At 40.7% G+C, this 24,857-nt stretch overlaps 1 protein-coding gene across 9 annotated transcripts in view; it reads left to right on the top strand.

The window, feature by feature from the left end:
- The window catches only part of CSRNP3 (cysteine and serine rich nuclear protein 3), an 83,975-nt gene that overhangs the window by 51,046 nt on the left and 8,072 nt on the right, over window positions 1–24,857 (top strand). For 5 of the 9 annotated variants that reach the window (XM_052675438.1, XM_052675437.1, XM_052675439.1 and 2 more), the window contains exons 3-4: window positions 5,916–5,960; window positions 14,471–14,641. In XM_052675438.1, coding sequence (XP_052531398.1) covers window positions 5,916–5,960; window positions 14,471–14,641 — 216 coding nt within the window. Of the gene's footprint in view, window positions 1–1,631; window positions 1,849–5,915; window positions 5,961–14,470; window positions 14,642–24,857 lie in introns of those variants that run through there. The other 4 variants (XM_052675441.1, XM_052675443.1, XM_052675444.1 and 1 more) reach the window with 2 other exon arrangements.

Here is a 24,857-nt window from a genome sequence, read left to right on the forward strand (position 1 = left end):
TCATTTCTTCTCATTAATGTCTATGTGTAGTGTTTCCTGCTTAAGAGATGTGGAGAGTTCTCAGCCACCAGCCATCTGCTCAGTTGTTGTCTCTGGGCAGAGAAAAATGGTGGCATTTTAAAATACATACATTCTTGATAATAGAATTTTTTTATATTTATTTAACAAAATGAATGTGAGATTCTAGCAGGGTTTCATCGCTGGATTGAGCAGTAGGCAGTTCTGTGTCCTTCCTGTCTTTTATAATTCAGTGCAATCACAGAGACTGCATATCAGCTGATAGAACACCTTAATAATACATGATGAGGAGAAGAATAAAGAGTTGGAGAGTTTTGTCATTTATTTGCATGACGACAGTAAAGCACGTGAATGTTTGTCATGCTTGTTCCTTCTTCCATGCAAATCAGTAGCAAAACTTCCATAGTACCAGAATAAAGCCAACAAAGTGCAACAAGCTGTCATTTATTCTAATGAGGGGGGTTTTCAAGAGGAGTTGGGATTCCATTTGTGGAATGTTAATGAGAAAACAGTTTCTTTTTGCCAGCTTATGTTTTGAAAATGCTATGAATTGTTCCAGAGATAATTCACAATTTCATAGGGGAGCTGCATCTTTGCAGTGTTGTTATGGTTAATTACTTGCTTAGCACAGCTTTTCAGGATGGAGATGTTCATTTGTCGTCCCTCGCTCTCTGTTAGGATTTAAAACTAGAATATTCTGATAATTCTGAGGTGGGAATCAGGCTATCTTGAAAAAATCTGTGGTGGATTGTGGAGCCGTGATGTTATCGATGGAAAAAATAATCTTTATTACTTTCTTTATATATAAATGCTTCTGTAATTTTGCATGTACTTACTCGCTTGGTTCTGTATAAAACCCTCGGGTAAATTCTAAGCTTTGAGGCAATATATTATTTCAATTTAAAATTTGTCTAAAATAAAAGACAACAAAAAAGACAAAACCAGCCAACCCAAACCTGAGCATCATCACACACAATATCAGAAGGGATCAGACTTCATTGCGCTGTATAATTTGTCATCTTGCTCTGGGAATAATCCTTGCTCAAATGGCCAATTCTTATTCACCTGAACGGTTGCACTGAAACCAGCAAAACTAATTTTATGATCAGAGATAGCAGGATAATGCCCTTGGATGAGACAAATTGAAATCAAGGGGCTGCTTTTTAGGAACAATTTTTCATTCAGACGCTCATCCTCCACATAAAGGATAAACACCGGCAGATTAAACGTGTTGGCAAAATATTACTTCTTTAGAATATTAATGGCAGTGTGTGTGCAGTACTGCAGACGCTGCAAGGTTTTCGCTGCTGCTCGCAAGGAAAAACGACTTAAAAACTCCTTCGAATGTCTACCTGAATTTTTGTTACAAAAGGAATAATAATTACAAATAATAATAATAAAAAGTTGAGGGGGTTTTCCATGGCGTCTGCTGCCTGCACGAGCTAAAGAAGCTTTAGGACTTGTTATTCCTTCCTCATAGCAGACTTCAGCTGATGGGGGGAAGGGGTGTGGAAAAAAAATAATCCATAGTCAGTGAGATGAGTGGCATGCCTGGCTTCCTCCGGCAGCGCTCCCATGTGATCGCACAGGCAGCCTCAGTGAGCGAGCGGCGCCGGCAGCAGTAGGTAATGGGGCTTTGTGCGCGGCGCTGCGCTGCTCGCTGAACAATAAAGCATATGGTACCGGCACGGCGGGGCTGCGAGCCGCGGGAGGATCTGCTGCACCGGGAGGACAGGGAATATGTCAGACGTTATAAAGTGACGGTCGGTCTGGGTTGGTTCCTAATTAATAAAAACAGTGCATGGATTGGAAAAACAGCAATTTGAAAAGGTCAGTTTTTTTTTTGTTTTTTTTTTTTTGTTTGTTTGTTTGTTTTTTTTTTACAGATTATTCTCACCCTTCAGTGTTTAAAATCTAAGTGGCGGTTTTGCTATTTCCTTATTTTTAGTGAAGCCAGGTATTTTCTTACATCGGGTGAGGTGGTCTGGGAAGGCTGCACACAGTGTGATTCCAAGACATTGTGTGCGCTCGGTGACCAGATGCACCCTAATAGCGCTGTTAGTGTTATTCCTATGCAAGTCAAACTTTAATTATGCATGAAAACTGGGTTGCAAGTGAAATTAAATGTATGCTGGATGGATCATTTACCAATATCATAAAATATTTAATAACAACAGCCTATTATTTTGCTAGGCATTCAAGACTAATTCTGTCTCGATAGGAAATGTGTAGTGTTTACGTTTGCTCTGAGGTCATATGGTTGGTGGAGCATATCGGACTGCTTTGGGATTTTTCTTTCATTTTTTTTCTGAGACAAGTCTGGATGTGGTGTTTCGTATGATTTTTAACACAGCTGTGTGTGCACAGGGACGATCCGCTGCCTCCTTCTGCGTTTATTCCACTCTTGTTTAAGACAGAATACATCTTATCGTTTTCAAGCAGGCATCAATCTCTCTCAGTAACTCAGGTATCTGTACATCGGTTTTATACGTTTTGAAATCCGGTGAGGCGAAGCACCGATGTGCCACATCTCCATCTTATCCTGCCGGGCACAAGTCCTGCGCAACCCTTCTGCACGTCTGTCTCCACGGCCGCGCACCTGCAGCACTCGGGTGAGTGAGGCTGCGGCGCCGCCCGGGAGAGCCGGACCCGGCCTGGGGGGAGCCGCTCGGCGAGGAGAGGGAGTAACGGAGGAACAGAACGCGGCACGGGGCATCCTTTCCAGGCCGGGCGCCGCCGCCGTGCCGGGTCGGGCTTTCGACCGAGCGGCGCCTTCATCCGTAGCCGTTTGCCCGCCGCAGCCGCACCGCGTTCCCGCGCCTGTGCAGGAATCGCTGCCGTCGTTTCCGTCCCCACGTCGCGGCCCTACTGAATTAAAAAAGGCGAAGAAGAAGCGGGAGGCCCGCTCTGCTGTCGCAGAGGCGGGAGGTCAGGGGCGTGCGTATCTCCCTGGAAACCGCGGCGGCAGGCGGGCTCCCGCGGGGCGGGGCGTGCGGGCATTGCCGCGGGGGCCCGGACCCGCCGCCGGTGGGGGCGCTGCAGCCGTCCCGGCGGGCTGAGCCCGGTGTGCCCCGCAGCGGGGGGCGGGGCCGTGCCGAGCGGTGCGGCTGCGGGCGACGGGAGCTTACCTGTGCGCGGCCGGGCGGCCCCGAACGGCGCTGCGGACGCCTGTCGGAGGGATGGGCGCTGCTCCGAGGGAGCCTGGACCTGTGACTCCTTGGCAGGGGACGTACAGTTTCTGCGCTTTTCCTTTAAAAAAGATTGGTGTTCTTAAATGCGAAGTTCTCTGCTTTTAAGTACTGCTAGGAGAAACACAGTAACACAGCCGATCGCTGTGTTACTGTGTTTCTCATGTTCAAATTAATACAGAATCAAAAACTGTACAGCTCGGCATCTGTCAGCAAACAGGCTGTATACTGCAGACAATAGATCACAAAGGGTGTGATACAGTGGCTGCCTTGTAGCCCTTCCATCAGCCTGCAGTGTGCTTAGTGAGCCGCTCGCACAGTGCTGTGTGTGGTGTGCGTATCCAGCCCTGTGACACACACTCAACTTGTTCCTCTGAACTAAATGGAGAACGTAATGTATACTCGTGCAATTATATAATTGCTGTGTTTGTTTTTTACAGTGGGCTTTGAGATGTACGAGGCAGTTAGGTTCTTACAGTCAGTACGTACGTAAGTGAAACTCTTAACAGCTAGTGCTGAATACCAGCAGGACCATCGGAGCTGCCTCCTCACTGCTCTGAAGGAACCACTGATCTGACACAGGCCTGCCTTTTCCATCCGTGCACAAAGGATCAAAAAGACAGTTTTCCTGTGGACAGAATCTTCTTGGTTCAGACATTCATGCTCTAAAGCACTCCATGTATTGAGTTATTTAAAGAACATTAAAGAAAAAATCCCAAAACCTCCCGAAGCAAGCAGGTGTCCTGGTCTGATGCCAAGTTATGGTAATTCTGAAACGCTTTGTGATTTGAATCCCATTAGAACTATGGTCTATAAAAACAGTCTGAATGCCGGATGTTGATCTCCTTTAAACATCATAAATAGAATTAAGTCTTCCTCTTGCATGCAGTGTTATAGAGATAGAAACGTGGTTCTGCCCTCGTGAATTGCTAAAATTCAACACTGATTCTGCTGCTCCCTATTTATTCAAAAGCTGGGAAGTCCACATCTGGTGTTTAATGTTTCAGTTTAGAGCATGTGTAGTACTTACCTTGTTTAGTGTCTTAGATATTTGATCTAACTTGTTTATAGAAAAGAGGAACTTTTGCTGAAAAACATGTTGATTTCAGTAGATGTAATTAGAGATGTAATAATAAGGTTTAGCATTAATTGGAGATGTTTAAGTCATGGTGTAGGACACATAATGGAGAATATTTGGTAATTCATTCTGAAACTTAAGTATTTTTTCCAAAACAGTGATAAGAGGTTCTGCTCTTTAAAACTCAAACTTGCTCTTAAAAGATACTTCTGCTAACTGAACCTCGTGTTTAGGGTTTTTAAGGTTTGGTTGTGTTTTTTTTTTTAAGGGTTTTTTTCCCCCAAGCAAGCAGATGGAAGTCTTGTTGAAGCAAGGCAAGTGTAATCCTTTGCAGGATGAATAAAGCCCTTAAAGTATGAATGTACACGTAGTCTGCCTGCTAGGATCTTCATCCTAGCTCTGACCCAATAAGGATGCCAAAAAAAAAATTAGGTTTTATGAATGTGGCATTTTCTCAGTCAAGTATCACCAAACACCATCTTCAAAGTTGCTTCATTGCTATTTTGTAGGTTTTTTGACCAAGAAGGGGATTGAATGTAGCAAAGTAATGTAGGGGTGACTGCTTTAGCTGGAGAGTTGGACTTGATGATCTCTTGAGATCCCATCCCTTCCCCTGTAATTCTGTGAAAGCAGCAGATAGGTCTCATCTGCAAATGCACACAAACCAGAGAAATTTACTTACTTTTTTATCTCAGATCAGTTTAATTAACGCTTTAATTTCTCCATAAGTATGGATACAATTTTCTAATGAAACCTGTGATAAATGGTAGGTATGAATAATTGCCAACAGAAGTCTGGAAAACTTTTTAAGTGTATTGTTTTTATGTGTACTTCTCTGCAACAACCATCTTTCTTCTGATCTTACCCTCAAGCCCCCAGAAAGTTTGTATTTCTCAGACCTCTGTTCTCCATCATTTCATCTCTGCTTTTCACAATGAAATAGGGAAAATGGGAAGAGGAAAAGAAATGTGTCAGCATAAAAGTTAGGTGGAGTTAGGTGGAGTAAGTTGTCCAAAAGCGAAATCAGGAAAAAGGAAGAGGAGCTACTTGAGGTTTTCAGATTTTTACGTTTAAATTCAAAACCACAAACATGGATTTTTCTGAAAACTTAACACTGAAATGCATGAGATCACATGCGTTAGGGTTTTCTGATAATCAGCAGACCTTCTGAAGGACTTGGAAAGGAACTGAAATGTTTACCAGCTGCAGCTCCACCATCCCCTGTAGTCCGTGGGCTTCCATGTGAAAATACTATCAAGTGCTGCTTTTATGTAGGGTAAGGCTGCAGAGTGAATGAGCCACCATGGTACTGGTAAGTTGCATCAGAATTCTGCCCCCTGAGGGTAAGTTAGAGGAGTTTGGGGTTGTGTCACTTTTACTTCGTCCTGGTAAATCAGTTTTGTGCACAGATACAAGTAAATCATTTTCTTCATTATGCTGTGAATCAAGATACACAGCTCTGTGCCGAGCTCCACGCTGCTGCTGCTGTTCAGTGGCAGTACTCAGTGAGTGGATCTAGTCTCAAGTTAACATTTTTGTCTTTGTGTATTCAGTTACAATGTGGGGACAGAAACTGTGCAACTCTTGTTGGAACCCAAGACCTTGCAGAGTTCCCTTTGCTTTGCTTGTAGGTCCAGAGGCTTTGTTCGACCCTTCCCAGCTCAGAGCAGCTCGAGGTAAGACTTTGTAGCTTTCCATTAAGTTGCTCACCACTGTGGCCCTCTCACCCACTCACATTTCTAAGTAAGCATCTTTAATAATGAAATGAGAAAGCAAAAATCACAGAATATTACAACTTTTGTGTCAGATCCCTTGGAAAATACAGAATAATCAGAGATTTTATAAAGCAAAATATCATAAAATTTATAAATTTAAATTTATATATGTATATATGTTTACATATGTGTGTGTATATAGGACATGGAGTATAAGCCACATACCTTCACAGCAGGGCTTTTCAGGAGACCATGAGGCAGATAATTAGTTCTGTTTCAGCAGTGCTGCTGAGTGATCGTAACGTGCTTACAAGTCAGGCAGTGCCATGGCAGTGGGCTAACTCGGTTTCTGTTCATTGCTGATGTGGTGACACATAGATGTTCCTAGACCTGCAAGTCTTCTGTCAGCCTTCTGAAGAGGTTTCAGACTTGAGATATAGATTGAACTGAATAGGATTTTTAGACATTGTTATTATGATTCCAAATCTCTTCAGCCATAGATTCCAGATTTTCGCCAGTATTACAGAAAAGCAAAGAAAGTTGGTATTCAAGTTTAATACAATTAGGATCTAATTTTAGATAAACTTTATTGTGGTCTGTAGCCTTACATATTATTCTGTGTAGCACTATACATTTCCTTCCTGTGCTCTTGTGTTGAAATGCAGTGTTTCATGCAAGTAAGGACCAACATGTTTTTTGATGGCCAAAGATACAAAATTACTAATGATAAGATTGACTGTAATTGACTACACACTTTAAAACTCCTACCTTTTGAGGTTTTCAGTCACTGAAATTGCTGGCTTACAGGGAAGTGTTTCAATTCACTGACTGTGTGTGTTGTGCCACTCTATAAAAATCAGCCATCTCATTCAGTGAGGCTGCAGTCACTAAGTCCAGGAATTTGAAATCTTTGTTTAGTTGATCATTTTGACCGATTTCTTAAGAAAATAGGTCTAGACTGTTACGCTGCCTTTGTGCCTGTCACATTGTCCCTTTAATCTGTCATATTTTCCTTATTAGTTCTTTAACTCATTACCTCATTTCAGCTGACTTTGAATGAGCAGTAGATGGTCTTCAAGTATTCTGCGAATTGGGTACAGAAGAGAGACTTAATTTACAGTAATTAAAAGAAATTTGATATGTGACTAAGTCTCTGATTATTGAAGCAAAAGCAACCACACAAATGAGTGCACTTCTGTTTATTTATAAACCATCTCTGAGGAGAACATCTATGAACCAAACCTCCTACTGTGCCTCAGGTGATCTGACCACAGTGTGCACATCCATAAACAATCAAGCTACTTTTGTTTCACAGAATGCTTTTATTTTGTAAGTCTGGAATTAAATTTAGTGGTATTTTCTAGCTGATAACTGAGTAAGTTATTTTTGCCTTGCGCTACCTTCAGAAGAGAAGGTGAATTGTCTCTGCTACATATGTTTTAATGGCATGAGGAGTCTTAGCAACTGTTGTATTGTACAAATTATATAAATATTTAGCCTACATTCAGTAATTCATTGTGTATCTTTTTTTTTTTTTTTTTTTTTTTTGTGAATTTTCAATTCAGTGTTTATTGTTGAAATCCTATTATTGCTAAAATTCTGCAGGATTTTTTAAATAAATGTACCAGGTTTTTTTGTTTGTTTATTTTGGTTTCATAGATGCACCATGTATTGAGGCAAATAGTAGAAGCAAATATTAACTTCCTTTAGTTTGGATGTGAGTTGTGCAGGCCTGAATGTCTCCTTATGACCGTCTCGAGTGTGCATTAAACCTGCAAGTAGTAATATTGTACGTTGGTTGTACATTGGCCTTGATTTAGATATGAAAACTTGAGTTATTATAGCCATAGAGCTATTTTGGAAGATACTTTTGAAACGTCACAACCTTCCAGGAGATATTAATAATGTATATTTTCCAGTACAAATAGTTTTATTGACTCGACTCTGTGGAGAAAAAAAGATGCACTTAAACATCCTTTTACTAATTTTGGCCAAGCTTTGAATAAAGTCATTGTTGTGTGCTCATGCCATGGAGATGATATTCATTTGTTTGGTAGTAGTTGAGTGTTACCTCCCCATGAGCAAAATTATTTTTGTTTACAGGGGCCTATTTGATATATTGTCCCTCAAATATTCCTGCTAGAGAAAACAATAGTTTTTCTGGTATTTTTGAGCTACTGTTTAGTTTCCAACTTTTTTTTTTTTTCCAGTCTATTGTTAGAAATAGGTGACTGAATGATCTCTTCAAGAAGTGACTTGAGCTACTACAGACAATAATCTGTCCACCATGTTGCCGCTAATAGCTGTCCCAAATCTTTGACACAGTCCTGTGAGGATATTAGAGAGTTCAATGTTTAGTATAAAAATAAAAACAAGATGTTAAGGGTGATTTGGTTGCTTTTAAATTATCAGATATATTCAACAACAACAACAAAAAACAACCAACGACACTCTGGGTTTTAAATGGCTTGTTAATGAAGTTGGAAGGATGTAAACTGTTAGAGCTCTGTTTTCCCTCAGAGAAAACCTAAGGCCGCTGGAGTCCCAGGTCTGTACCTGGGCTTTTATGGATACTGGGAAAGGTTTTGCTGTGGCTGTGACAAGACAAAAGCATGGGGTCTGTTAAAATGATCTGCCAAACTGGAATTGGAATGCTGAGTTAAGAAAAGGAGAGTTGATACAGTCTCCATTAGGGAACGTGCTGAGCATGCCTATTGTATAACAAACTGCAGCGCTACTAAAACGCAAATGGCTGCTGGCTGTGCACAGGCAGCTCTTTAATATCTCAGGATTTGGTGCATAATAAACTAAGACTATTGTTCATGATACCCATGCTGTGAATTCTTACACGCAATATTTGGTAAGGCATATTGAACATCCACATTAAATGCGTATGCGTAATTACATTTTTTGAGGTTGTGGCAAAGGGAAACCTATGTTAGAACAGCAAAAGAATCTGCAGAGCCTCACAGTGAATAACTGGTAAATAGCATGATTTTTGCACTCATATGACCCTTTGCTGTGTATTTTTTATATCCAAAACAGTGTGTATTTACACTTCAGAGACATATATTGAAGCTCAGAATACATTCTGTACTACAGTGACTGTATTAGGGCAGCGTTCTGCTTTGCAAATCAGTTTTGCTGAGAAGCTGGGTGCACTGTTACAGCTCTAGTGCTGTTTATGCTGGCTTGTTCAAAGGGGGGCTAAGAGGATGCCTAACTGTAGCTACATGTTCAAATACATAGCAGGATGCATAGTTGCAGCATGATAATGGCCAGCTTCAAGGCTTGCTCGTATTTCTTTATCTGCTTTGTTTACCATCACCTTTGTAACTGGCCTTCAGTCATCATAACAGCGCATGGCTTTGCTTTGATTAAAAAGTAGAGAAAATTTGAAACCCCACATTTCTGAATCAGCTTCCAGTTTCTGTAGGGAATTATTGTTATTATTATTATTTTTAATTTAAGTATTCAACTCCTCATCTTTTTTTTTCTTTCTGCAATTTCGGTTCTTTTCCTCAAAGTTCTAGGCATGAGGGTACTTCCTTCCACAGTAGCTGCAAGATTTTGTTTGTTTTACTTTTTAAAGTTTCTTCGTAGAAGTAATAAATAACCAAAAGTAAGTCTTAAAATTTTAAGTAGGCTTCAGTAGCCATGACCATACATATCATGACATGTTTGTGATGCCGGAGAATCATTGTGCAATGCTTTTCTTTATCTGTTTTCACTTTTAAAATATTTTTCACAAGTATAAATGTGTATGAAGGTATGTATGAAACTTGCAAAGGAGTTGAAAGAAAATAGGCAGAAAATGAGAGAAAAAGAGAAAATCCTTTGTGCTAGTTTCCAGAAGAATATATCTGGAGGTCAGAATAGCCAGCTTAATTGATTCCTGCCAGAGGCAGTGTGAATTTATATCTTTATCCTTGACTTGACTTTTAGCATGTATTTACTTGGTCGATTAAGTTGTTGCAGTTGTTTCTTTTGACCATCTCCTTTGGTAGTCTCGTTGTTGCCACTTCACTCCCTCCCCATGTGAAATCCTAATGGCTGGAAATACTTGTAGTGTGTAGGCTACAACAAAATATACTGACGCTCTCTGAACCAGCATGTTCATGCTTTCTCAAGTATAAGGGATGCTTCGAAAGTACTGCCCTCCTGTTTTATATGTTGGCCCACAATGCCAGAAGTGAATGTTGGTGGTATGGTGATGGTAGAGGTTGAACCTTGCAGAAGGTATCCCATTCCATGATGTTGTCATGCAATAGATGGCAGCAGAGGAGCAGTCTGACACAATGGAATCTGACATGGGAGTGCATGAGAAGCAAAGATGTGTTGTTTAATCGCTACATATGAAAAAATTGTACCTATTGACATTCATAGGCACTTGCTGAACGTTTGTGGAGAGCAATCAGTGGATGTGAGCACAGTGAAGTGGTGGGTGGTTTGTTTCAGCAGTGGCAATGGTGACAGTGGGTCACCTCCAGTGGCACAGGTTTTGACAAGCACAGCATGCAGGCTCTTGTTTATCATGGGTGAAACTCCTGTCTGGATGAGTCTGTTGCACACTGTAGAAAATAATGCCAAGATTCATAGGCCACAGTATGTGCACAAGTAGCTTGCCAAGTGTTAGGTTCTATCAAACAGCCTTCAGGTATGTAAGCATCACCCATGGGATTGAGCCCATCCTAACCTTTCCATTCCTTTTTCCTTTTAGATGTGTGTTACAAAGCATATTCCACTTTCTGTTTGCTCTCAGACACCTTGCTCGAAAGAACACCAAATTTGAGCTCCTAGAGAGACCTGGATGTGAGTTACTCAGACATCTCAAGCCCTTGTAACTTCTGGGTGTGTGCAGAAGCAGCCTTTATTCTAGGGGAGCTTGGAAGTGAAGAAAATTGAGACACTGAAAATGCTTAGATGCCTTTGAAGGGATGTGTGCCATATAAGCAGAGTCTTTCAGGAGAGCAAATTTTATTTAAAGACTGCACAGTAGAGAAGTCATTGGAGTGGCTTAACACTCCAGGGGTTCTTAGCTGGAAGCCACTGTTACTGCAAACAGTAATCAATTATTTCTGTGTCCCTGTGCCATTACAAGGAGTGGAACAAGCACATGCAACTGCGATTAGTTGAGACTATACTGTGTATGTAGGTTCCACAACAACCCCTCTTGCTCTTGTTTGCTGGACCTAGGGAATGTGACACAAGTTTGCACAGCAGAACCAAGAAGGAGGCATTAGGGCCCATGGCTCCCTGTGTGTTACCACAGGAGCTGGATGGTTACTGTTGGGAACCTGTTCCTTGTTCTGGGAATCAGTAACTCAGAACTGTAAAGAACCTGTTTGAATAGTAATTGTATGTTACTTTTGCTTTCAGGTCTGCACAATTTTCTGCTCACTTTCTCTGCCTGGCTGATGAGCACTTTAGATACCTATTGAAAGTAGACTGTGCTGCTTTGAGGAGTTTCCCAAGGGCAAAATCAAAGCATACTTAAGGTTGGCATGCACCTCTAGAAGTCTACAGCTCTGCACACAATGGAACACCAAGAGCAGGGCACCAGACAGCTTGTGAGGATCTCCCGCAAGGGACTCCACAATCTCTATAGGCCACTGTACCAGCACAGTAAAGAAGTGATTCCTAATGCTTACACAGAATGGTTGAGAATGCAGTTACACAGCTATGAGGTTGCAAATGTAGGTGATAACACAATTTCAGGCAACTATGGTTGCCCAACTTTGGGCTGAGGAGCTTGATGTTGCAGTTCTGTTCGTGTCTCTGTCTCTATTGCAGTCTCCACCTCCTCTCAGCCCCCCACCAAGCATATGTCCTAACTCCAAGGCACTGCACTTCCATTGTAATAGCTGCTGTTGAGGATTAGAGCGTACTCATAAATATTGCTATAAACATGCAAAAAGACCTTAGTGACTCCTCTTCAGTTATTTTCACAATGTGGGAAGTACCTGCATGTGTGGTACTCTCTCTTCTACATCATATTTCTAGACATGGCTGTATTTCTGCTGTTCTTTACTGTCCAAAATATTGTAAAGGCTGAAATTGCTGTGATTTTGAATGGACTGTGGCTGTAGTTTTGGGAGATGTTTTGTTGATCTTTTTTCCCAATAAACCAATATGAAACTTGTTGCCTCAGGAGAACAAGTCAAATGAATTTATAAGAGGCTGTGCACTGTTAATATAGCAACATTTCAACCTTATGCTTAGGGGAAATTGACTGCAAGGATGGGGAAGCAGAGCCATGTATCTTGCAGTGAATTGTGGCTGGATTTCTCATTCCATTGCTTTCCACTGAAGCATTAAATACTGCTGCTGGAGACAGGATATTAAACCTGCTGCAATCATGTATGTGCTTCTCACAGCTTTTACTTCATAAGAGGTGAACAATCTCCTTTGTAATAAAACTTTTGTTCTAGGCCTTGTAATTAAACAGCATAATGAATATTTTGTATAATGCATCTGTAATTTCTAATTTGGGCTTACAAAGGCAAGTTTGAACTTCCCTAGAACTCTATCCTGCTGTGCTTAGGAGCTGGCAGACAATGGGAAATGCTTTGTCAGCAAAGCAGAGCAAATAATTAGAACTTTCTGTTGCACTGGGGTGCAGCCTTGCTATGCTTGCAGTGTCCTTCCTAGTATTTCCTGCAGACAGACCTGTGTTTGCTGAGTTATTATTTTGGATTAAGTCTTTCAGACTTCCTGTGACTGGATGAGCCCATCAATATATCTTTCATAGTTGTCAGCTTCCTACAGCCATCTTTGTCCTGCTCTAGCTTCACATCAGGCCAAAAGCTGCTCGCAAACCTCTGACATACTGTCTTTGCTTATTCACATCAGGAAACTGTGGTATTAGGAATTGAGAGAGTGGTGGGGTATGTAGGAGACATTTGAACTGCGTGGCACTCAGTGGACTTTGAGATTTAGCAGAGATACCTAGGAATCTACCAAAGTGCTGCAGCTTATAGGGTCAGAATGTAGCAGCTGCATCCATGTCCCTGCCACTTTGCTAAAGAAAAAGACAAAAAGGTATGAGGCTGAGGACAGCATTCTTTGGCTTCCGATGCAGGCAGCAGGACATGGCTTTTGGGCACGTTATTGGCTAGGCTGTCAGCCCTCCGTCAGAGCTGGGGGCCTCACTCAGGGTGCCTGTGGGCTTCTCTGGCTCTGCTGCAGTCAGCAGCATCCAAGGGAGCTCAGTGCCTGGCCAGTGCTGTGCAGCACGCTGGTAGGCAGTGTGGCCAGTTCTGCAGTCTGTGCCTTGACCTTGCCTCACTAGCAGTCATTTAGCCTGACATACGTTAGCTTCCTGCAGCTTGCTTTTTTTGTCTGTTGTTGTTTTTTTAACAGTCATAGAGGAATTGGTTGGAAGGGAGCTGCGGATGGTGTCCGCTGGGTTTTTGCCCCACTCAGTGACTCTGGGATATCACCAGTCCTTAACAAACTTTTTGCCTGGCTGGCTGAGTGTTAGCACTTCTCAGCTCTGCAGTGCTACAGAAACCATGGAGCAGGTGCACAGCATCTGAGTGAGCTCAACTGCCCTTCAGCTCTTGGCTGGTTGGGGGTACACTTCCTCCTTCATTATCTGGATTCATTTTAAATTTCTACTCTTGGTGCTAAATTTCTTGCTGGAATACTTAGCCTTATAAACTTTTTTTGCAACCTCAGCAGCTTTATTAGGTATCTCATTTCTTAAAGTGGGATGGAGAAGATCAGGAAGCAATTAGTGTGTGACTGGAGTGGGGAACTTTTGAATTCCAAGGGTTTCTAAAATTATATGCCGTCTTTGTGACTTCATTGCCGTATGTCTATCTGTATTATTGAAATTGTCAGAGAATACTTTTGATTCCTTGCAGGTGTGATGTAAGCACAAACTACATTACATATATTTGGCAGTGAGAGCTGTAATGTTCTTATGTAATTTCATTTCTCATGGTGAATGTTCCTTTCTTCCAAGTGAGGGTGTTTGAAGAGCAACTCCAAATTCTTCTTTGTTTGAAGTGTCCCAACGTAACCTTTGCTGGAGCTCATGTCTATGGAAGTCAGGGCTGCTGAGCACCCCACAGATGATGCACAACATTGGGCAGTTGCAGTCATGATTCTCACTGGCCTGTAGAAAGTCTGTATTTAAAATTAAATGGTTGTGCTTTTCATAAAAAGAGGTAACTTGAAAATGTCAGAAATAACCCTTGAAAGCAATTTGCTGCATGTTGTTCTAAATAAACATCTAAATAAAATCCATCCCCATAGGTAGCAAGTTAGAATCTGATGTATGAACGTTTGTTTTTTTCATGTGGCTTCACAGTCTCCTAATTATATCTAATCACATACTAAATGGCTATTTAAGATGAGATGTGGCAACTTACTGGTACTTCTAAACAAAAATGACTCAGGAGAATATGACTGAATATTCTGCAGTTGGATGTTTCCATACTTCATTACCCCTGTTCCTGTTACAGGTGCATGTGACAGCATTGCAGCAATGAGTGGAATTTTGAAGAGGAAGTTTGAAGAAGTTGATGGCTCCTCACCTTGTTCCTCTGTACGGGAATCAGACGATGACATTTCTAGCAGTGAAAGCGCTGACAGTGGTGATAGTGTCAATCCATCCACTTCTAACCATTTTACCCGTAAGTACCAATGTTCTGTATCAAACAAAATTCTTTCTGTTCCTCAAAATAAAATTTGCCATTTTAGTTTAGTAGAGATGATGATTTAAAATTGAAGAGATGACAAAATTTACTTTCAGAGAGCTTGTGACTTGCTCAGAATGACTTAGCAGACTTGTATCCTTTTGCCTTCACGTTACCTGTGTACAGCTATCTGTAGTTGTAAAAATGTGAAGTCACTTGGAAGGCCCTAACTGTTTGCTGTTTGAATTACATGTATGCTCATAGCAAACACTGGGAATTGTGCTTACGGTATTTCAAGCGTGTGCTGTACAGAAGATGCTGTAGGTAAGTTTAGTTATTTTCCTTGGACAACTGTCAGCTATCTGCAAAGTATTGTATTAGCAAGAGATCTCCTCCAAGGTAGATAACGCTTTTTTTTTTTTCTTTGGTTGGTTGGGGTTAGGTTTTCTTTTTTGTTTGTCTGTTTGTTTTGAATGGAGCAACTTTGTGTATTAGTCACAGAGACACAGAGACATCTGTTATTGCAGTAGTTTCTGTTCTTCATGAAGAGGAGAACATCTGTACTCAGCAATTCTTTTATGCTCAGATAAACATTTGTTCTTAAGTTACCAAAGCTATGTAGGCTATGTGGGCAACAGGTATATGCATATATATACATATTATACATGTATGACAAATTAATTTACGTTTTGTAGTTTATAATGCATGTTGCAGTTGGCTTTGCTGTTTTGATGGTGAACTGTATGTTTTTAAAAGCTGGGTTTTTCGTGCTTCGACTCTGCTATATATAAATCTGTGTACTGAAGATAGTGGCCATAAAGCTGTTTCTTAGAACTGTGGACTAAGGAATAGATGAGGCGCCCTTGTCACCACCCATGTACTGTGTGATGCTTCCAACTGGTGGTTTAGCTTGTGTCCAGGAGTCATGTTTGTACCATGTGGTATGAAGGCTCTTACAGTTGGTTTGTCTGCCTAATGCTGCAGTGCAGTTTGAGCTAGGAGCTGGGTGTGAGTGTCCAAATCCTCTGTTCTGTTATGGAATGCTCCTCCAAAAAGGGTTACGCAGGTGCAACTTTTCTAATGGGTTTACTTGTAAAAAACTCTTGATGAAGTGTATTATATTTAAGACTCGGTTTTAGTAGGAGACTTTATATTGTGGAAATGCTATAAAGGAGTAAGTGACCCAGTAAATCTTGCTAGTAGTAACAGGAAATAGTTTGATGGTAATATTCTCTACATGCTGATCTTTTAACTTTTGCATCTATTAAGAGACTTTAATGATTATTCATTGCAGACTGAAAGCAGCCCTTGTACATCAGTCATTGCCACCCACATAGAAGACAGCAATTCTATTGTGAATACGCAAAGAAAGCTTGCAATTCAGAGGAGAAAGTTGAGAGACGTTGTAATATATGCATATAACAGTGAGCTTTGTTTATAATTGACACAATAAATGGCTTGATTTCTGAATAAAAATGGGGGAAAATATAACGTTTCTGAGTGTTACGAGTAGAGGTCCATATGTATGTATCAGCTGGCAGTGTCTTCCTTCATATAAGCAAATCTGAAGTACCATCATCCATCCTTTAGTGACTGGCAGTGTGGTTTTTGTGAGTGTCACAGTGACCTGTAGTCAACATCAAAATCTACATGTTATATCTGTAACTTGCTTTTAAAAGCCTTCATGTGGCCCTCTAAATCTTATTTTTCCTTTTTAATTGGCCTAAAAAAAGATAATTTTTAAATCACTTGTAGCTATAGCTTTGTTGATGCATGAGTGAGCAGGCAGCTGGTTTATAAAGCTGTCTACAATCACCGATGCATCTCAGTATTTATAAGATCCTTAAACATTACCTGTTTATTACCTGTTAGCACAGATAAACAAGAATGTTTCAGCTATCGTGCTCCATTAGCCTTAAGCTCAGTTCAGCCTCTCAGCTATACAAGGAATATAGCTGCTGTGGATCATTCAGATGTGGCAGAAACACTAGAATATAGCTTTGATGCAAATAACTATACCTGTAGTGTGATTGCAGAAAGCACATAACTAAGATGTCTATGAGTGATGTCTGTTGGGGCTTCTACAAAGGGGTAGGTACAGAGTTTCTTTAACAAGATATCCATTCAAACAGATCAAGGCAGCAACAGTGCATGTTGTAGGCATCTTCTGAATCATGAAATGAAATTGCAGTCTGCTTCTGCTAAATAAAGTAGTTGCTGCTTACTGCTTCAGAGTTTTCATTGCCAGGTGGGTTTAGGGTGAGTCTAGTATATGTATTTATATAAAATACAGAGTGCTCCGTAAAGCGCAGGCAACTGTTACTGCGTCCATAACCATAAAATCAGTAAATTTTGCTTTTTCTCAGTCAGATGTGTATATATAGATGTATATACATGTTCACTTTTTCAATTCTCATATCAAATGGTGATCACCTGCATTCACAGTGACAGACACACACCTTACCTTCTTTTATTTGTTGTTCTCAGTCTACTGAGGTCATTTCAGTTTCACCCAGCAGGCAATTACTCACACCATAGGTTTACCTTAATGAATGCCAAACCCTGTTATCAATCACCAGTCTGCTTATGTGTCCCATTTCACAGCACCTCTCCATATCAGAGAGGAGAAGAATGTCCATCTTATGTAAGGTTATTAAGCTGACCAGTATTGATTTTACTATTAAAGACAACTGGAAGGATTCTGAAATACAGGTACATCCTCACTGTTCTTCTTTCCTTAGGAGTACAGTTTGGAGTATTGTAAGGCCTCTGGAAAATTAAAATTGCTTCATTTGTGTGGCCATGTAAGAGTTTGGAAGAAGGTATCAAATCTTTGGACATTCGCTAGGAAGGTTTGAATTCTCTTAAATTACCTTTATGTGAAGGCTGAAGTTTAATTTGATGTGGGGTCCATAGCAGAAGACATTACCCAAGCCTTGAGCTTAAAGCTGTTGTTTAATTTATGGTTAATGATAGAAATCTCAAGGAGTTGGACATGGAAATGCTAGCTTGTTATAGGGGAAAACTTAGGAAGTACAGCTAAATGCAGGTGTTTTTTTTTTCAGGGCATTTTGCAAATACTCATGTTGCTGCCACAAGGCTTGGAATTTCCTTGCTAATCAGGAATACATTCTCCTCATCATTTGTTAACTTGCATTAGGAAGTACAACCAGGCTTAGAGAGTCTCGATTTTGATTTCAAAGAAGTGAATGTGTCTGGGCGAGAAATACCAAGAAATGCAAAGAAATTCAGTGGAGTAAATTTCTCAGAGGTCAAATGCTCATACAGAGTGAAAGGGCAAGGTATGCAAGAGATCCCACCTGCTGTCTTTCACCTGGAGTAATGACTGCAAGAGAAGGAATGTAGGAGAGGCATTAGGAGGCTGGCTGATTTTTAGAAGGATTTGTGTTTTTAATTCTATTTTGTATTTTTGAAAATTTCATATAAATTAGTACATGTCATGCAATACACACAGGGCAATTTTTCCTTTAAACAATGCATTCGTTAAAGACGTTCATCACATATGCAAAATGCCTGAAAATGCAAATTAATGGAGAGTTGACTGGAGTCGTATTTGTATCCAATGGCTGATCACACAAGTCTCCATAATGTTGGACAAAGGACCAACTGTAGTCTTAGGAGAGTTCGGCAAATGCAATTGTTATGCATAGGCGTTCCTGCAAGGATGGTGGCATCCTCACAGTGCTCAGAGCTGGGGCCAAGGTCAGAAATAATCATCCAGGAAACGGCAGCTGGCATTTAGAGCAACTGGGGAGGCAGGGAGCGGTTAACTGTCTCCAGTTCTCTCTGCAGGCTGATTATATTGCAGAGCACAGTCTGTGCCATTGTAGCGAGTGTCAAAGGAAAGCCTGCTGCAGATAGAGGACGGTGAGGAAGGAAACATGCAGCTTTCTTTGAGATTTCCGCGGTGCATTTCCAGCTTTCGGCATGCAAAGAATTGTAACATTTCTGTAAAATTTTAAACAAAACTCTGACAATGGGGTCAAATCTTAACTGAAGCTCAGGTGAAAATTGTCAAAAGTCAGAGCTGCCTGTGAACTAGTCTTTTTCAGAAACCATTTCTGAAGTGCAGTGCAAATCTGGCATTATGTGAGCATCCCCATCCAGCCACTGCTGTGGGATGAATTTAGCCTTGGATTTACCGCAGAGGGAGGTACCAGAAGGATGGAGCAGTGAAGCTCTGTTAGGGTCAGCATTACTGTTGTGCAATATTGTGCCTGTCCTGCCCAATTTCCAGCCCTCATGTTGCTCCTTTCTGAATATGCCATGCTTGCCCTCAAGATACGGTATGTCACAGCATTTCCTCCTAAGGAGGATTTCCGGTTTTGTTGGAAAGGCATTTAATTGTTAAGGGCTTTAAATTTTTAATATATGGAGTCTGTTAAAAGTATATCTTCAGAAGTGGTGAAGGAGCATAGAAGCAATTTCTGGAATATGCTAATTGCCCAAGGTTTTTGTTTGTTTGTTTGTTTGTTTTCAAAGAAGATTGTGGGTTTCCAGGGATGTGAGGCTCTGCCTTCTGCGTCACTAAACGTGGTTGAACACTGCATGGCAGTCAATGAGCAGGTGGAGATCGGTGTTAATTCTTCTTGCCACAACATTTTATGTGGTGCTAAAAGTATGTAAAAAAATAGACAAATGGGATTGTGGAGTATAAGTAAAGCAGTGTTTCCTCCTGTCTAAGACAGTTTTAATTCAAAAGGCTGCAGCTTTTTCCCAGCCCTTAGGAATGTTCACATGCCTAAGAGATTTCTGTGATGGTGACAATGAATTGCTTTGCCCTCATTGATGCAAGAGTGCTAGTAATCTGCCGAGTAGCCATATGGTTTACATTTATTTTAATGTGTCTTTGACATCAGGAGAATAGCTGAGACAGCAGAAGAAATTGCTTATGTTTTGGAGTTCAGCCAGAACTGAGATTATTCATTTTTAGTAATCAAAGAACTACCAGTTTGCTCAGTAGAGAATGTTTGAAAATCTTTATGGGTTTAAAATGTCACTCACATCAGGATTTTGTAAAATTAGGAAGTATGTTTTGCATTTCACAGCCAAATACAGCTGTATCAGGATTTGTTCCCAGTTGTGGGGGTTCTGGCTTCTATTTCAGTCATGAGATATATGGAATTAAGTGCTCTGTCTTTCACAGGTTGTACGCTGCTGTAGGCCTACTGCCCAAAGAACAAAATAAAGCAGATGAAAAGCATGGGTGTATAGAGCATTACTTGTATATGAGAGTCATCTGTCAGTGCATCATTGCCACTGCTTACCTATTTAATCAGTTATAATTTAGTCACACGTAAATGAGACTTTGATTTTTCTCGCAAGAGTACACTGCATTTTGGAGGAGCATTACTGTAGTAACTAGAAGAAGTAGGGGTATGTGTATGCTTGTTGTGTAGGAAAAGATTGTCCTGCAGCACATAACTCTTGTTTCATGTTGCTTCGCAGCTTTGAACAAATCACTGAAAAAATCTCAATTTCTTGAATTAGTGCTGAACTATCTATAGTCTTTCTTCTAATAGAAAACAAAGTGCTATAATGAAAAAACTTGATGTCTGGTAATAGGCATTCTCGCTTGTAGTACAGTTGTTCCTCAGTTTTGCAATTCTTGAACTTCCTTTGAACATTCAGTCACCAGCGACGTGTGTAAGCCTGGAATGGTGCACGAAGAGAACTGGTGGAAATGCCATGTGTAGTCATTAAGTAATGGTAACTGGTATGGATAAAGAGAACTACTATAAGGAAGAGAGGGTAATAACGGAGGAAAATATGAATTGATGCATCCTACAGTGTGTCCACACACATCACAAACAAGGATAACAAAAGGGCGTGAACAAAGAGCAGATGGTGTTTCTAGGATGGGATAGCAATCCGTGTTTTTCTTTGAAAGTTTTCCCTTAAGTCTTTTGACCTGACCATTAGGAAGCCTGTTTACCACAGGTTCCCAGTTTCCAGGATGTTGCAGATGACCTGAGCAGTGGCTGCTAGTGCAGGCTGAGTGAGTGCTGTATGACTGGGGCTCAGCACTGCCTGGAGCCAGCCTGGAAAGCACAGCAGCTGCTCTGGCGTGGCACGTGTGGAGCTGGGAAGCCCTGTGGGACTGGGCATGATGACATGGGAGGCAGCGAGCTGCAGGCAGGTTATTAACTCAGGCTCTGTTCTGCTAAACCCAGAAACTAAGCCACTCAAATGCCAAAAATCAACATTTGAGCTGTTGCTTCCTTTCAGAGGTTGAACTCTGGCAGGGCTTTTTGAAGATGTCTCTTTCTGAAGACCTTGTTCAGATATAGTGATATTTTCTAAGGGACAGTTCTGTAGCAGCAATTATGTTAACAGCACCATTCTTCCTTCTAGTAATAGATTTTATGCTTTACAATCCATATTCTGTACATCCTTCTGTTGTGTCTTGAGTTAAGCAGTGTCCTTAGCAGTAATTGCAACTGATTCAAACCTACTGCTTAAGGTGCAGCACATGCAAAATAGCATATGGCTCTGAATCCTGCTAAGATGATTGAAGAATGTGAGTTTTTGTTGACTTGAAGCAAAAAGAACTGAATGAGCTTGTGCTGGAGTATGGAGTTCAACATTCTACAACCTCCTGAAGGGAGGTTGTGGTGAAGAGGGATTTGGCCTCTTCTTCCAGGCAACGAGCAGGACACGGGGAAATGGCCACAAGTTGTATCAGAGGAGGTTTAGATTAGACATAAAGAACTATTTCAGAGTGATCGGGCACTGGAATGGCTGCCCAGGGAAGTGATGGAGTCGCCATCCCTGGCAGTGTTCAAGAGGTGTCTGGATGACGTGCTGCGTGATATGGTTTAGTGCTTGTGGTGGCAATGGTGATGAGGAGACGATTGGACTAGATGATCTTATAGGTCGTTTCCAACCTTGTGATTCTATGATTCTGTGATTTCCATTCAAATTCTAATACTAATTGCTTTTGAAAAATCGCATGAAGGCAGTAAGAGACAGACTTGGAGAAATACAGCAGAACACATGCATGGTGCCTTTGCAGGGCTGACTGTGGCATGCCCTTTGGTACTGAGAATCATAGAATTGCAAGGTGGGAAAAGAACCTACAAGATCATCTAGTGCAACCATTCTCCCATTACTGTCGCTATCACAAGCACTAAACCATGTCTCATAGCTCCTCATCCAGACACCTCTTGAACACTGCCGGGGACGGCGACTCCACCACCTCCCTGGGCAGCCATTCCAGTGTCTGACCACTGTCTGAGAGAAAAAGCTTTTTCTTATGTGTAACCTAAATCTCCTCTGGTACAACTTGTGGCCGTTTCCTCAGCTTCTGTTTATTGAGGTGGTTGCAGCTCCCCGGGCGCACTGATGGCAGGCTGATTGTATCCTCAACAATCTGGGACACCAGAATATCTCTGATTTCTGTTTCTGGGTAACTAAGAGCAATCCTGTGTTCTTTTGCAGGTCCTGCCTGCTCTGTTCTTTCAAACAACATTGTCATAAATATGAATACGTTCTGATTTCTTTCTAACAGTAGGACAGAATAGACGGCAGTGGAGTTATCTGTAGTGCCTCAGCCCTCGCTTTAATAAGCTCTGGGGTGAGACAAGACAGAAGCAAACCCAAAAGATAAGATGAGTTTCAGAAATAAATAATTGCTTGTAATCTGAGACCCCTCCGTGTTTACATGCTTGCTTACAAAGATTAGCGTATGATTTGTCTGACTAGGAACTACAATGTTAGTAAATGACAGCATGAATTTTGCTGACATTTACAACAAAAGCATTTCACAGATCCACTGTCTTCAGCACAGCTGTATAGTGCTGGGCTTACAGTGCTCATTTTTATGGCACTGAGAGTACTCTAGCATTTTCTTGGAGTTCAGCTTATCTCCACTTTAACACCATTTTTGTCAGTGACAAAACAAAACTTTTGATGGTGTAGCACTGATAATTTAATTGCTGGAAGCAAGAAAAACTATATAAAAAGTTGAGGAAATGCATTAATGGGTTCTTTACAACAGCTCATGGCAACAGCAGTCTTACTGAGACAGCTGACCAAACATTTAGGCATAAACATATGGTGATGTATGAAATTCTTGTAAATGTTGACAACACACACGTGCTCACATGGGTGTCCCTGCCCCTCCCCAGAGATCTACATGGTGGGATAGCTTGTTCATGTAGTCTAGCTGTTACCATAGATGATATTCTTTTCTTTTCCAGATGGAATTTATTAAATTGCACAGCTTTCTGCTGAGCTCCATTGATTAGTGTGTAGATGGCAAATAAAAATTCAGATTGATTTCATTATTTTTAAAGTAGTGTAATTCAGCTCTTCCATAGAAACTGACAGAAGAATGGAAGCACTTTTATTCCAGCATTTGGTACTTCTGCCAGTAAGCAACCATGTCAAGAATTCCATAGGTGAGTCTAAAAAAATTGCTATACATTTGAGTGTTATGTAGTAGATGCTGAAGTTTGTAGAGATTCAAAGCTTGTGGGACGTGGACACAATTACCTTGTAGTTCTTCATGAAGCACACACACACACCTACATATATACGGTTAACCTTCTGTATTTTCTTTCCTTTGATATTTTCCATAGTTTTATGTCTCATCTCATTTGTGGCTGGCTGTTTTATGTAGTATAAGTGCTGCTTGTCCTTCAGTAGCTGTCAGTGCTTCTACCCCTTTGGGGGAGGTTGAAATTCAAATAGGATCAATAGTACTCCATCAGAAGCTGGACACATCCAGGACAATTAAGACACCTCCTTTGCTAGGAGCAGGATATTTTAGTGTGCTCTTTCCTGTGTGTAAAAGCAATAGGCAAAGAACTTTCTGATTCATGGAATATTTTCTTTCACTCTAAATGGAAAGTGAATGTCATGATACCAAAATATCTTCCAAGCTCTATTAAAATTTTGGTCTTATTAATAGCAAAAATTTTGTTTTGAAATTGTGACGTATATAAAAAATCAGTACATTACAGCATGTCTTCATATTATGCAAAATTGGAATAACCCTGTCAAATATTCCGTTCTATTTTAATAGCCTTCTATCCCTAGTAAAACCTCCTGTATATATTTTTGACAGGCTCTGTTGATAAAGAATGTCCTTAAACATGTAAATTTAAACATGTCTAATGTAGCAGAATTTCTTCTTATTCTTCTGTATACATCCTACATCTTTCTGCAGTATCCTTTGCCGAGGACCTATAAGTGAATGTGGTTATTTATCTGTTTTACACTTGCAATTTAGCAAACCTGCAGCACGCCTGAAGTGTGTGGTATTTACCATGCCTTTAGCTGCTTGTCAGTATTTATAAAAATAATTTTATTTCAATGTTTTACAGAACCCAAAATGTTTTTTATGACTGTGTTAGTAGGGCATATCATCTGTGATTTAGTTACAAGAAAATATTTTCCTATGTACCTTTTTTTCTCATATAGCTAGCCTATCCCATTTTATTTTTTAATATAGAAGTTTGAGGTTTTCACACTTCTGATGATTAACGTTTTGGTACTTAATAATTGAAGAATGAATGAATTGTGTTTTAACTGTGACAATAAACCGAACCTATTACAAAACCAAGGCTGAAGACCAAGTGCTCCTAGCCTCCAGAGACAGTGCAGTCTTAGACAACATACATCGTGTTGTTCTTACAGCATTAATGGAATGGTTCCAAGTCTTTCAGGAATGATGGGGCACCTTTTAAATACTGCTTGAGTTCCAGCAACTCAGTCGCTCATTGTGCTTACCCAGTTGTTGCCTCTGAACTTCAAAGCAATAACTTATTATCTACTTTCTTGACAACCTGTTGTGATTTTGCAATAAATCAGATGAATCAGACTGCTGGTTAGTCTTAAAAATCAAGGAGGGTCTCCTGCTCTGTATCTCTTACTTTGCAATATAGACTCACCACTGTTACCAGTAAGAAATGATAGATTGATATCACTGAAAGGAGATAAAAGTGCTGTTAAAATTGGGCATGTATTTTTAAATAAATCCTTTTCACATGAAACTGCATGTTTGTATAAGAAAAACTCAGCAGGAGCGTGAGGGGAATCAGAAAATTATTCTACATGTGATAGGACCAAAGTGATAGTTTTAACCTTGAAGAAGGGAGATACAGGTTAGATGTTAGGGGAAAATTCTTTATTCAGAGGGTGATAAGCACTGGGACTGCTTGCCTGGCCTGGATGGGGCCCTGGACAG

The sequence above is a fragment of the Tympanuchus pallidicinctus genome, unplaced genomic scaffold (assembly GCF_026119805.1).
Source record: "Tympanuchus pallidicinctus isolate F22 unplaced genomic scaffold, pur_lepc_1.0 scaffold15, whole genome shotgun sequence".
Taxonomy (NCBI): domain Eukaryota; kingdom Metazoa; phylum Chordata; class Aves; order Galliformes; family Phasianidae; genus Tympanuchus; species Tympanuchus pallidicinctus.